Source organism: Doryrhamphus excisus, linkage group LG18 (assembly GCF_037039965.1).
Source record: "Doryrhamphus excisus strain RoL-2023G ecotype Guam linkage group LG18, RoL_Dexc_Guam_v1.1, whole genome shotgun sequence".
Taxonomy (NCBI): domain Eukaryota; kingdom Metazoa; phylum Chordata; class Actinopteri; order Syngnathiformes; family Syngnathidae; genus Doryrhamphus; species Doryrhamphus excisus.
In genome coordinates this window covers 3,044,229-3,057,326 of record NC_136374.1, presented here as the reverse complement: position 1 = coordinate 3,057,326, position 13,098 = coordinate 3,044,229, and the positions used below count along the sequence as shown (strand labels likewise).

Genomic DNA, 13,098 nt, shown 5'->3' with positions numbered 1-13,098 from the left:
ACTGGAAACGTTTGTCTGTTGAAACAATGACCACATTTAAAACGGAGTCATTTGCTAATTATGCAAATTAAGCTTTCACTTTGTCATAATTTTGTAATAATTAATCATTTGTTTTATTTTATTATTGTTTAAAATAACATTTTCACATACACATCTTTTTGCTGTTGTTAGCTTGGCTATATTGTATATCACACAACTATCTAAGCATACGTCACGGTTTAAAATAAAAAAAATTGAATAGATTATGAATTTATTAAATCTAATATTTATTAATTCAAATTTACACACACATTATGTGAATTTGCACAAAATATTGATAATGGATAGGTACCAGCCTGAAGTTTAATCAGTGATATCGCTGATGTCTCGTGCTTGCAAACAACCATTCACACTCACATTCATACCTATGGACAATTTGGAGTGGCTAATTAACCTAGCATGTTTTTGGAATGTGGGAGGAAACCGGAGAAAGCCCACGCATGCACGGGGAGAACATGCAAACTCCACACAGAGATGGCTGAGGGTGGAATTGAACTCTTGTCTCCTAGCTGTGAGGTCTGTGCGCTAACCACTCGACCGCCGTGCAGCCCCTCTACTTAGTATTGCATCCAACCATTATTTGTCATGAAAACCACTACAAAATGGCTGTACGGTGGACGAGTGGTTAGGTCTCACAGCTAGGAAACCCGAGTTCAATTCCGTTTGCATGTTCTCCCCATGCATGCATGGGTTTTCTCCGGTTTCCTCCCACATTCCAAAAACATGCTAGGTTAATTCTAATTAGCGACTCCAAATTGTCCATAGGTATGAATGTGAGTGTGAATGGTTGTTTGTCTATATGTGCCCTGTGATTGGCTGGCCACCAGTCCAGGGTGTATGAAGACAACTGGGATAGGCTCCAGCATGGCCACGACCCTCATGAGGATAAGCGGTAGAAAATGAATAAATGAACCACTTCAAAAGGGCTGCACGGTAGTCGAGTGGTTAGGTCTCACAGCTAGGAAACCCAAGTTCAATTCCACCCACGGCCATCTCTGTGTGGAGTTTGCATGTTCTGGGTTTTCTCCGGGTACTCCGGTTTCTTCCCACATTCCAAAAACATGCTAGGTTAATTCTAATTGGCGACTCCAAATTGTCCATAGGTATGAATGTGAGTGTGAATGGTTGTTTGTCTATATGTGCCCTGTGATTGGCTGGCCACCAGTCCAGGGTGTATGAAGACAACTGGGATAGTGCAAGTTCCTCACCACTGCAAAGGAAGATATGTTTGTCGTCATCCAGGCACACATGAAAGTTATTGCTAATAAATAGACAATTGGAACTATACAGTAAAATGATCACACTTCATGCATTTGATTGAAGCTTCTGAAACCCCACAGCATCCACTCTTGGTCAAGAAAGTTCAGTGAAGACGTCGTCTTCTACAGCATCCATTCAGCCCGCCTGCTTGCCCTCCATGGCCTGTTGCCTCATCACGTCCCAGAAGAGCATGCTGAGAACCGTGTGCGGGGCCAAGCGCAGGAACACGGGGCCCATGCCTTTGTACAGACCCAGCAGACCCTCAGCTTGGCACACCTTCAGCAGACAGTCCCAAAAGCCGCTGTAGAGGCGGCCCTGAGAGGAACATCCAGAGAACCAGCACAAGTTTTTGTCTGAGCACAGTGGAGGTCAAAGCTGATGGTAAACAGGAAATGCCGATACATGAAGGATACCACTTTCCGCCTCATTTAGTTATTATTTTTTACTGAATTATATGGTGGTTAACTTCTTTTTACACTTGTATGGCCATTTCAAAATGCCGATACATGAAGGATACCACTTTCCGCCTCATTTAGTTATTATTTGTGCTGAATTATACTTCTTTTTACACTTTTATGGCCATTTTGAAATCGCTGATACATGAAGGATACCACTTTCCGCCTCATTTAGTTATTATTTTTTACTGAATTATATGGCGGTTAACTTCTTTTTACACTTGTATGGTCATTTCAAATCGCTGATACATGAAGGATACCACTTTCCGCCTCATTTAGTTATTATTTTTTACTGAATTATATGGTGGTTAGCTTCTTTTTACACTTGTATGGTCATTTCAAGACGCCGATACATGAAGGATACCACTTTCCGCCTCATTTTGTTATTATTTGTGCTGAATTATACTTCTTTTTACACTTGTATGGCCATTTCAAATCCAAGATACATGAAGGATACCACTTTCCTCCTCATTTAGTTCTTATTTTTTACTGAATTATATGGTGGTTAGCTTCTTTTTACACTTGTATAGTCATTTCAAGACGCTGATACATGAAGGATACTACTTTCCGCCTCATTTAGTTCTTATTTTTTACTGAATTATATGGTGGTTAGCTTCTTTTTACACTTGTATGGTCATTTCAAAATGCCGATACATGAAGGATACAATTTTCCGCCTCATTTAGTGATTATTTTGCTGCATTATACTTCTTTTTACACTTGTATGGCCATTTTGAAATGCCGATACATGAAGGATACCACTTTCCGCCTCATTTAGTTATTATTTGTGCTGAATTATACTTCTTTTTACACTTTTATGGCCATTTTGAAATCGCTGATACATGAAGGATAGCACTTTCCGCCTCATTTAGTTATTATTTTTTACTGAATTATACGGCGGTTAACTTCTTTTTACACTTGTATGGTCATTTCAAAATGCCGATACATGAAGGATACCACTTTCCGCCACATTTAGTTATTATTTGTGCTGAATTATACTTCTTTTTACACTTGTATAGCCATTTCAAGACGCTGATACATGAAGGATACCACTTTTCGCCTCATTTAGTTCTTATTTTTTACTGAATTATATGGTGGTTAGCTTCTTTTTACACTTGTATGGCCATTTTAAAATGCCGATACATGAAGGATACCACTTTCCGCCTCATTTAGTTATTATTTTTTACTGAATTATACGGTGGTTAACTTCTTTTTACACTTGTATGTAGGAAAAAGCCAAAAAGAAATGCAGTCATGACAGCAAGGAATTGCCACACCCACCCGGTGAAGCTCATCAACCGGCTGATTGTAGAGTCGTGTGCTGACGACGTCAAAGGGTGTCATGGTGACGGCCACGGCGACCCCGCTGATGCTGGCCGCTATCAAAGCCGTGAGCCAGCTGCCGTGGCTAAACCACTGCAAGGGGCAAAGAGAGGGAGGGAGGAAGATCGACGGCAGCTGCTCTGACACGTGCACTCCAAAAATGGCCGCCGTTAAGCCCCCCCACCACGCCTACCTGGGAATGTGACACCCGCTCCTTGGCCGAGGTGAAGGTTGCCAGTTGGGCAGCTGAGCCGACCATGACTCGAGGCACGGCTCCGTTCACGCCCCTCCACAGTCCGATGAAGCCTTCTTTTCTGTAGATGCTAACAAAGGCATCGTACACGCCCTGGAATGTCACAAAACCAGCATCAAATACTTCCGGTATGTTCTACATTCCTAGATGATGGTTGGCTGCATCTTATAGCAAAATTACTTTTGTGCATAAAAGCAGTGGATTCCAAAAACAGCAAAACCTTCCTGTCATACAAAGGATCTTTTGTCATAGATTCCTAAAAACAGCACGGCATTCCTCTTCCATAAAAGACTCTTTTTGGCTTTTGCAGAGTCCGCTTCAAAACAAGAGCGCTTGGGAATCTTTGATAAGCAATTTTTGTAGCAAAAGACTCTTCTTATATTGAAGATTTCTGACATGTTAGTCCTTAAAAACAGCAGATGGATCATGGATCATGTCGGATCTTTGAAAAGTATTTTGACAGCAGATCCTTAAAAAGAGCAGTGTTTCTGTCACGGGCGGCACGGTGGACGAGTGGTTAGCGCGCAGACCTCAAAGCTAGGAGACCAGGGTTCAATTCCACCCTCGGCCATCTGTGTGGAGCTTGCATGTTCTCCCTGTGCATGCCAGGTACTCCGGTTATTATTATTATTATTATTATTATTATTATTATTATTATTATTATTATTATTATTATTATTATTATTATTATTATTATTATTATTATTATTATATACTATAATACAATACATGAACATGAACGTGAAATATAATATATAATAATATAATATATAATATGTAATATATAATATATAATAATAATAATTATTATATATTATAATAATAATAATAATAATAACAATTATTATTATTATTATTATTATTATTATTATATATTATTATAATTATATTATAATTATAATAATATAATAATAATAATAATAATATAATAATAATAATATAATATAATAATAATAATAATAATAATAATAATAATAACAATAATAATAATAATAATAATAATAATTATTATTATTATTATTATTAATTATTATTATTACTATTATTACTATAATAATAATAATAATTATTATTATTTTTTTTTTATTTTATTTTAATTTTATACTATAATAATAATAATACATGAACATGAACGTGAAATATAATAATAATATATAATAATATAATATATAATATGTAATATATAATATAATAATAATAATTATATATTATTATTATATTATTATATAATAATAATAGTAATAATAATAATAATAATAACAATAACAATAACAATTATTATTATTATTATTATTATTATTATTATTATTATTATTATTATTATTATTATTATTATTATTATTATTATTATATTATGGTTATATAATTATATAATAATAGTAGTAATAATAATAATAATTATTATTATATATTATTATAATTATAATAATAATAATAATAATAATAGTAATAATAATAATAATTATTATTATTAATTATTATTATTACTATTATTACTATAATAATTATTATCAATAATAATAATTATTATAATTATTATACAAATTATAATTTTTTAATTTTAATTTTAATTTTAATTTTAATTTTAATTTTAATTTTAATTTTAATTTTAATTTTAATTTTAATTTTAATTTTATGTTCACAAAAACGGTCCCGTGTGAAATGCCGTTGAAAGATGCAAATCATTTTCTCTTGCTGGGAATCACCAAATCCAACAACTTCTGCCTGAGCTTGTTTGGTAACCAGAGAGTGTATCGCGTCTACAGCCACGCCCATATAAGGAACACCGCTCCTCTGTGACATCACAAAGGAACAGTTTTGCATCGCCCTTAGAAAACCGAGCGTTTTGAGCCATCCCAAACATTTTTCAGTGTTTACTTCCAAATACGTGAACCTCATTATCTGAAACTTTGGCATGGTTTAACACCAGAATACAACATTATAACTATTTTTAGGTTAGAAAAGTGGAAAAAAAGCTTAATAGGTCCCCTTTAAAGACAGCATATGCCCAAAATATATACAGTATACTACAGTACACTATATAAAATATCCTAATAGAAATCACTTTTATTGTTATTATTACTGTACTGGTGATACCATGTGCCGATAAAAACGTAATGGAGGCCCACCGGTCTTACCAGATGGTTATGCTGATGGCCCACTGCTATAGCTTCCACTGTTTGAGCCTGCAGATGCGTTTTCACCTGTCAATCACACAAGATTGGGAATGTCAGCAAATGAAGTTTAAAACTACACGCAAACTATATCACTTACATAAATACCATATTACTAAAATAGAGTCAATTTGAGTCACTTTTCTCAACTTTTTGGCCACATTTTTACAAACAATAGCTAGATGGCTAGTGTAAAAAAATATAAAAATCATTTTCCCAACAGTTAAAAGCATGTAATTATGCTACACAATTGCCATGTGTGGTGTCCTGACAAGGGGACGTACCAAATGCGGCGGCCTGAGGGGGGCCATTTATAACCCGCAGCTATTTTTTTATTAGCATGTTGTAAAAAAAACAATTACACAAAAATACTAAGCAAATAATACACCAGAAAATATTTTTAAACAGCAGTAATTTTACAAAGATAAAAATGAAATATTAGGAATAAAATCCCAATATTAAACAAATAATATAAGAAACAAACAAAACAAAAAACAAATTGCAGTTTTTGGAAAATTAGTTTGTGAAAAACTTAAAATATGATACAAATTTTTTTTTTTTACAAAAAAATGTTTTTTACAAACACGGAATTTATAGAAGCGTAAAAGTAGAAATATTAAACCAAACTGATGGTATTTTTCTTGGTAGTAGGAATATTTTAAAAAATGGCAAATTTTAGAAAACAAGGTTGGGGAAAAAGTTATGATTTCAGGAGAATAGTATCATAATATTACAAGAAAAATATGCTCATCTTGCAAGAAAACAAGAATAAAATCATAATAATAGAAAAACATGTCATTTTTAGATGCATATAGTTGAAATGTTAAATACATTTTTTTACATTTATTTCAATCTATAATATTATGAGAAACCAAAACAAAGAATTTTGGAAAATTTGGTTGTCAAAAAGGAGAATAAAGTCATAATATTATGAGAATATTACAAGAAAAATATGCTCATCTTGCAAGAAAACACTTTTATAGGAATAAAATCATAATAATAGGAAATCATGTCATTTTTAGATGCATATAGTTGAAATGTTAAATACATTTTTTACATTTATTTTAATTTGTAATATTATGAGAAACCAAAACAAAGAATTTTGGAAAATTTGGTTGTCAAAAAGGAGAATAAAGTCATAATATTATGAGGAAAAAAGGCATACTTTTATATGATATTAGGAGAAAAATAATAAATAATAAAAATCATAATAATAAGAAAAACATGTCATTTTTAGATATAGCTGTAATATTATGAGAAACCAAAACAAAGAATTTTGGAAAATTTGGTTGTCAAAAAGGAAAATAAAGTCATAATATTATGAGGAAAAAAGGCATACTTTTATATGATATTAGGAGAAAAATCATAAATAATAAAAATCATAATAATAAGAAAAACATGTCATTTTTAGATATAGTTGTAATATTATGAGAAACCAAAACAAAAAAATTAAGAAAATTTGGTTGTCAAAAAGGAGAATAGTCATAATATTATGAGGAAAAAAATGCATACTTTTATATGATATTAGGAGAAAAATCATAAATAATAAAAATCATAATAATAAGAAAAACATGTCATTTTTAGATATAGTTGTAATATTATGAGAAACCAAAACAAAGAATTTTGGAAAATTTGGTTGTCAAAAAGGAAAATAAAGTCATAATATTATGAGGAAAAAAGGCATACTTTTATATGATATTAGGAGAAAAATCATAAATAATAAAAATCATAATAATAAGAAAAACATGTCATTTTTAGATATAGTTGTAATATTATGAGAAACCAAAACAAAAAAATTAAGAAAATTTGGTTGTCAAAAAGGAGAATAAAGTCATAATATTATGAGGAAAAAATGCATACTTTTATATGATATTAGGAGAAAAATCATAAATAATAAAAATCATAATAATAAGAAAAACATGTCATTTTTAGATATAGTTGTAATATTATGAGAAACCAAAACAAAAAAATTAAGAAAATTTGGTTGTCAAAAAGGAAAATAAAGTCATAATATTATGAGGAAAAAATGCATACTTTTAGAAGAATAAGCCAAGATATTATGAGAAAAAGATGTCATTTTAGTTATTATGATAATAAAGTAGATGACTGTTATGCAATTGTTATTAGGTATTGCATGTGTACAGCGTCTGATAAGTACACTAAAGAACCGAGGGAAGAGATAACTTACCAGGTAAGCCGGAGACGCAATAAAAGCCCCCAGGGCCCCGGCCCCAGCCCCCGATAGAACACTTCCTCCGTGGTATGAGGTGACGCCCAGAGCTTCACAGTAAGAATAGGAGCCCAGCCTCACCCCGTTCATCACCCCCTGATAGACCAACCCCACCGAGAGCCCCTTCTGCAGACCCCGGACCCCGTCGGTGCGCCCCACCACCCAAAGAGCCTGGAGGACCCCGCGGTAGTGCCTCTGGTAGGTTCCCCGGGCCCGCAGCTCGCCCTGAAGCTGCAGACGCGTCTTCACCACCTCCAGAGGGTTGGTGAAGACGCAGGCGGCGCAGCAAGCCAAGGCACCCAGGGCGAAGTCCAGAGGAGGCCACACAACCGGACGGGGCGGCGTCGGCGACGGCGGGGCGAAAATGCTGCCAGGTACGGGCGACACCGTGGAGGCCATGTTGGTTCGGAAGGCCTAAGAAATCAGGAGAGGACTTGTTGTCATCTCACACGGGTCACACTTTGTCCTCCTGGAGATAAGGAAGTGTTGTTTGTATGGCGGGAAAGCTGACAGGAATGCCGTCAATCTCTTTGCATGGCTGACGTGTCACATGACAGCCTGCTTCGTCTCCGGAGCGCCTTTTACCTTCGTCTTCCTCTTCCTCGATCAACGCAGGCATCATCTGCAAGACAACGTCTGCTTTTTATTCTCTCCAGGCTTCAGTCATGGACAAAAATACAACAAGAATTTAGATCATCATTAAATAATAATAAGATAAATAATAAGATAAAAGTAAAGTAAAGTAAAGTAAAGTAAAGTAAAGTAAAGTAAAGTAAAGTAAAGTAAAGTAAAGTAAAGTAAAGTAAAGTAAAGTAAAGTAAAGTAAAGTAAAGTAAAGTAAAGTAAAGTAAAGTAAAGTAAAGTAAAGTAAAGTAAAGTAAAGTAAAAAAATAAAAAAATAAAAAAATAAAAAAATAAAAAAATAAAAAAATAAAAAAATAAAAAAATAAAAAAATAAAAAAATAAAAAAATAAAAAATACAAAAATAAAAAATACAAAAATTAAAAATTAAAAATTAAAAATTAAAAATTAAAAATTAAAAATTAAAAATTAAAAATTAAAAATTAAAAATTAAAAATTAAAAATTAAAAATTAAAACATTAAAAAATAAAAAAAAATAAAAATAAAAAGTAATGTAAAGTAAAGTAAAGTAAAGTAGAGTAAAATAAAAATAAAAATAAAAATAAAAATAAAAATAAAAATTAAAATTAAAATTAAAATTAAAATTAAAATAAAAATAAAAATAAAAATAAAAATAAAAATAAAAATAAAAATAAAAATTAAAATTAAAATTAAAATAAAAATTAAAATAAATAAACAAAAAAAAATTAAAATTAAAATTAAAATTAAAATTAAAATTAAAATTAAAATTAAAATTAAAATTAAAATTAAAATTAAAATTAAAATTAAAATTAAAATTAAAATTAAAATTAAAAAAAATCCCCAAAAATTGTTACAACTATAATGATGTAAATGGTAATATTAATGATGATTATAATAATGGTGATAATAATACCAATAATAATGGTAATAATGATAAAGATTATAACAATAATGATAATAATGATCATGATAATAACAATAATAATATTACAATAATGATGTGGCATGAACATGCAAAAAGGGGTAGGCATTTATAAGCTTTTGCTTCAGCCTACTCCTGTGATCAGATAGTTGAATACAAATGTAAATAATGGAAAGTTATATTTTCATTCATGTAAGAAATGCACTGTAATGTTTCATATATTTGCCCCCCCCAAAAAAATTATATATATATATACTTTTCCCCCCTAAGTGTAACATTTACATATAATTTTCTGGATTGCATGTGTCTAATCGTGTTCTTTAATACAGTTGAAAAGGCAGCATTTCCAGAAATGCTGCAAACATTTGACAGACTTGCCTTTGAGAAACTCCCAATTCCACAACAGTGAAAGACGACCAATTATTATATAGCATGATGTTAGCACAATAATATTGACTTTAGTGTCAATTTGTGGGACGGTAAACATTTCAAAACGCACCTTCTGTTTTGTGACTCAGTTAAATAAAAAAATATATTTTTATTTTGTACTTGCTAAAATCGAATCTGGCATCGTGGACCCAAGGTCGTGTATCATCTCGTCTCGTGAGCTGGGTGCCTCATGACACTCCTAGCGTTATGACTCCTATAGAGCAGCTAGCACAGAAAGCGTTCTAGTTCTTCCAGAATCTGCACCTATCCATTTATTTTGATTTAGTGGTTCCAATCCATCCATTTTACAATTTTACTACAACCTTGCTGAATTCTGATGAAACTGCATTTTTTTTTTGCCCTTAGTTGCCTCTTTAATAAAAGTGGATTTTCTTTATTTTTATATATGTATGAACGCCTGATTTTTTTATAATGGGAAAAGTAGGATATTTCGGATGGGAAGTGGAAAATTTGTGATAGTACATATTAGGTTTTATAGGAAAAGCAACACAATATGTAAGGATTATGGTAATCTATTAAAAAAATAAGGCCTTACAATTGAGTCAATTGGGTCAAATTGGTCCCTTCTAAACGCCTTGCAATGAAATAATTCTAAATAAATAAACATAAATCCTAGCCAAGTTTCATCATTAACTTTAAAAAATAAGCAAAAAGTAATTTTGGGGTCAACAATGAAACGGCATTAGCATTAAATCGTCATTGAAACTAGCAAACAAGCAGTTAAAAAGCAGTTGTAGAATAAAATGCACTCCTCTCAATGCTTACTTGGAGATCACGGCCATTCTTCCTCTGCAATGTAAACATGTGGCCGGCCACCTCCACAGTCATTGTCAGTGGCCCCGCCCACTGCCCCTTTGCAGCGACCAATAGGAACGCAGTCCTGCCCGCCACCTCACCAGTCCCACCAATGGGAAGCAATCATTCGGCTGGCCGCTACAACTCGACCGCCCCGCCCTCTCTGGGTAAAAGGTTACTGTTGGTCCAGAGTGGGGGTGTGAGTCGATCTAATAAGCCACAGCAAAATATTATTAAAACACAAAGGCTTATTATACATTTATAATATATTAATAAAATATATGGACATTTTGCTAAAATGTTACGAGAACTCATGCATTTAATAGTGTGTATATTTTTAGCCGCTAGAGGGCGATGTTTCACAATGCTTAAAATATATACTCTACTGCAGGGGTCTCAAACTCAATTTACTTGGGGGCCACTGGAGCTAGGGTCTGGGTCAGACTGGGTCGCATCAGGTTTTAAAAAAAACAAAAAAAAAACGCATTTATTAAAAACAAAAACATTTTAAAAACTTCGCTTTGGTTCCAATTTTCTACAATAAAAGCTCTGATAAAACATTCCACTGTTCTCAAATATCTTAATTTCTATTTTTCTACACAAAATAAGATGAAAAATAAATAAACAAATTAAGAATAAAGAAAATCAATCAATCAGTAATAAATAAATAAATATAATAATAATAATAAAACGGCAAAAAATAAAAACTTAAGAAAGCACATATAGTTGGTGGGTAGACAAATGATTTTTTTCATATTAAAATGAACAAAGCATTATTAGAGCCCTGTAGACATGACAAAACACGACTATAGTCACATTTATACTCTTTTTATTTACAACATATTGCGCAACTGCAGGGTCTTGAGACACATGCTAACTCGCAAACTAGAGAGCTAGCCACCTAAACGGTAGCCTTCAAGTTATTTCCTTTCAACTTAAATCGCCGAAAACTTACCACTTCCACACGGATAGGAAGGATAACTATTAACAGTTATTTAACCTTTAACATGAACATGAATCAAACGTAATAATTTTTTCTGGGTACATGATACCATACAGCATCCATATCAAACTTGCGCGGGCCGCACTAGCATTAAACTTTCATATCAAGGCGGCGGCCTCAAACTAGTGTCCTGCGGGCCACATTTGGCCCGTGGGCCGCGTGTTTGAGACCCCTGCTTTACTGTATAGTTGTACATTTTAATTACTGTATTTTATCGAGTAGTAAGGCAGTAATTCACACAGTATTTAAGTTAATTTACCTCATTTAAAAATGTACAGTATTACAAAATAAATATACGGTATTGTTATTTATAACTCTTATCAAAAACAGTATTATTGTATTGTGGTGTGGACACTAGGGGGCGGGTCTCTCACCCAGTAGGGAGGCGGGTTGGGGGCGTGGTTTGATCCCTGTTTTTTTTTGGCGCGTAAATGTTAGAGATGAGATGTTCCATATAATAATGTTCACATATAATTTACATTGTAATTAAAATGTTCAAATAATAATGTTGGCTATTACATTAATTTAGCATGTCATATACACTCAAATTTTATTGTTGGTAAGCTTAAAACAAAATTTAAGTTGCCATGACTTAATTAAATTAGCTTGGTAACATAATACACACACACACACATATATATAAGTTGCTGCTACTTAAAAAGCTGTGTGCATTGTTATTATAATTAAGTAGACAACAAATTAAACTACTTTGAATAAAATGATTAAGTCAGTTGACTTAACATATTTTTTTGAGTTACGAACTTAAAAACTTGTCCCTATGACAACAATTATTCAGTAAGCATTACTTAAAATGAGTGAAGAGTGATATTTTGCAATATTGTTTGTTGGTTCAAAGCAAATTAAGTTGTCGTAACTACGAAAGACTAATGGAAATTGTTGCGTTGATTTTTTTTTTTGTTGAGGCCAAACATTTATTTTTTGAGTGCACTATGCTAGGCGGACGTCTCAGCAGCACCTGCTGCTGCTCAGTGACAACAGAAACCGCAGATCAATTACGTGCTTTCACTGTTAAGTCCGCAAATACCGGAAAACTCTTCCAATGACCCCTTGTCACTGGCCAGTTTCAATGTTTTGACTTAGAATAGACCAGGGGTGGGCAAACTACGACCCGGGGGCCACATCCGGCCCGCCAAGTGTTTGAATACGGCCCGCCCAATCTTTCCAAAGTATTTCATTTAAAGTCAACATACAACCTGGCATCATGGCCTGAGCCAACCTTTTGATGGTTTTATCAATTTCGTTTTTTGACATGGTCTGTTGTTTACAAAATGCTCCTGAAAAAAGGGACACAAGCACATAATAATTATAATTATTATTATTAGATTATTATAATAATTATTAGAACTATTATGATTATAATAATTATATTAATGCTAATTATTATATTAATTATATATATTATTGTTATATTTGCATATTTTACATAATAATAATATACTAATATTATTTAAATTTTATTGTAATTATTATAATATTTTATTATTTTAAAAATATTTAAATATAAATATAAAATAAATAATAGCAGATTGCATGACAATTTTACAGATACAATAATACCAGGTGGACTGTTAC

At 32.3% G+C, this 13,098-nt stretch overlaps 1 protein-coding gene across 2 annotated transcripts; it reads right to left on the bottom strand.

Moving 5' to 3' along the window:
* Positions 1–740: 740 nt before the first annotated feature.
* Positions 741–10,578, bottom strand: slc25a34 (solute carrier family 25 member 34). Of its 2 annotated transcripts, XM_058055799.2 has the most exons (7): positions 10,473–10,506; positions 8,318–8,354; positions 7,691–8,201; positions 5,467–5,532; positions 3,269–3,421; positions 3,034–3,168; positions 741–1,614 (listed from the first exon to the last, which is right to left on the bottom strand). In XM_058055799.2, exons 3-7 carry the CDS (start codon positions 8,129–8,131, stop codon positions 1,435–1,437), a joined length of 975 nt encoding a protein of 324 aa, XP_057911782.2. In that variant the 5' UTR covers positions 8,132–8,201; positions 8,318–8,354; positions 10,473–10,506; the 3' UTR covers positions 741–1,434. The 2 variants fall into 2 exon arrangements, with proteins under 2 accessions (XP_057911782.2, XP_057911780.2); XM_058055797.2 differs by having other exon boundaries at positions 7,691–8,354; positions 10,473–10,578.
* Between the last annotated feature and the right edge of the window lie 2,520 nt (positions 10,579–13,098).

Excerpts from the sequence above, each read along its gene's own strand:
- slc25a34 (XM_058055797.2), bottom strand. The coding sequence starts at position 8,131 with ATGGCCTCCACGGTGTCGCCCGTACCTGGCAGCATTTTCGCCCCGCCG. Across the intron at positions 5,533-7,690 it reads TTGCGTCTCCGGCTTACCTG|GTGAAAACGCATCTGCAGGC; the intron begins GTAAGTTATCTC and ends TGTGATTGACAG. Across the intron at positions 3,422-5,466 it reads GCCATCAGCATAACCATCTG|GGCGTGTACGATGCCTTTGT; the intron begins GTAAGACCGGTG and ends GTGACATTCCAG.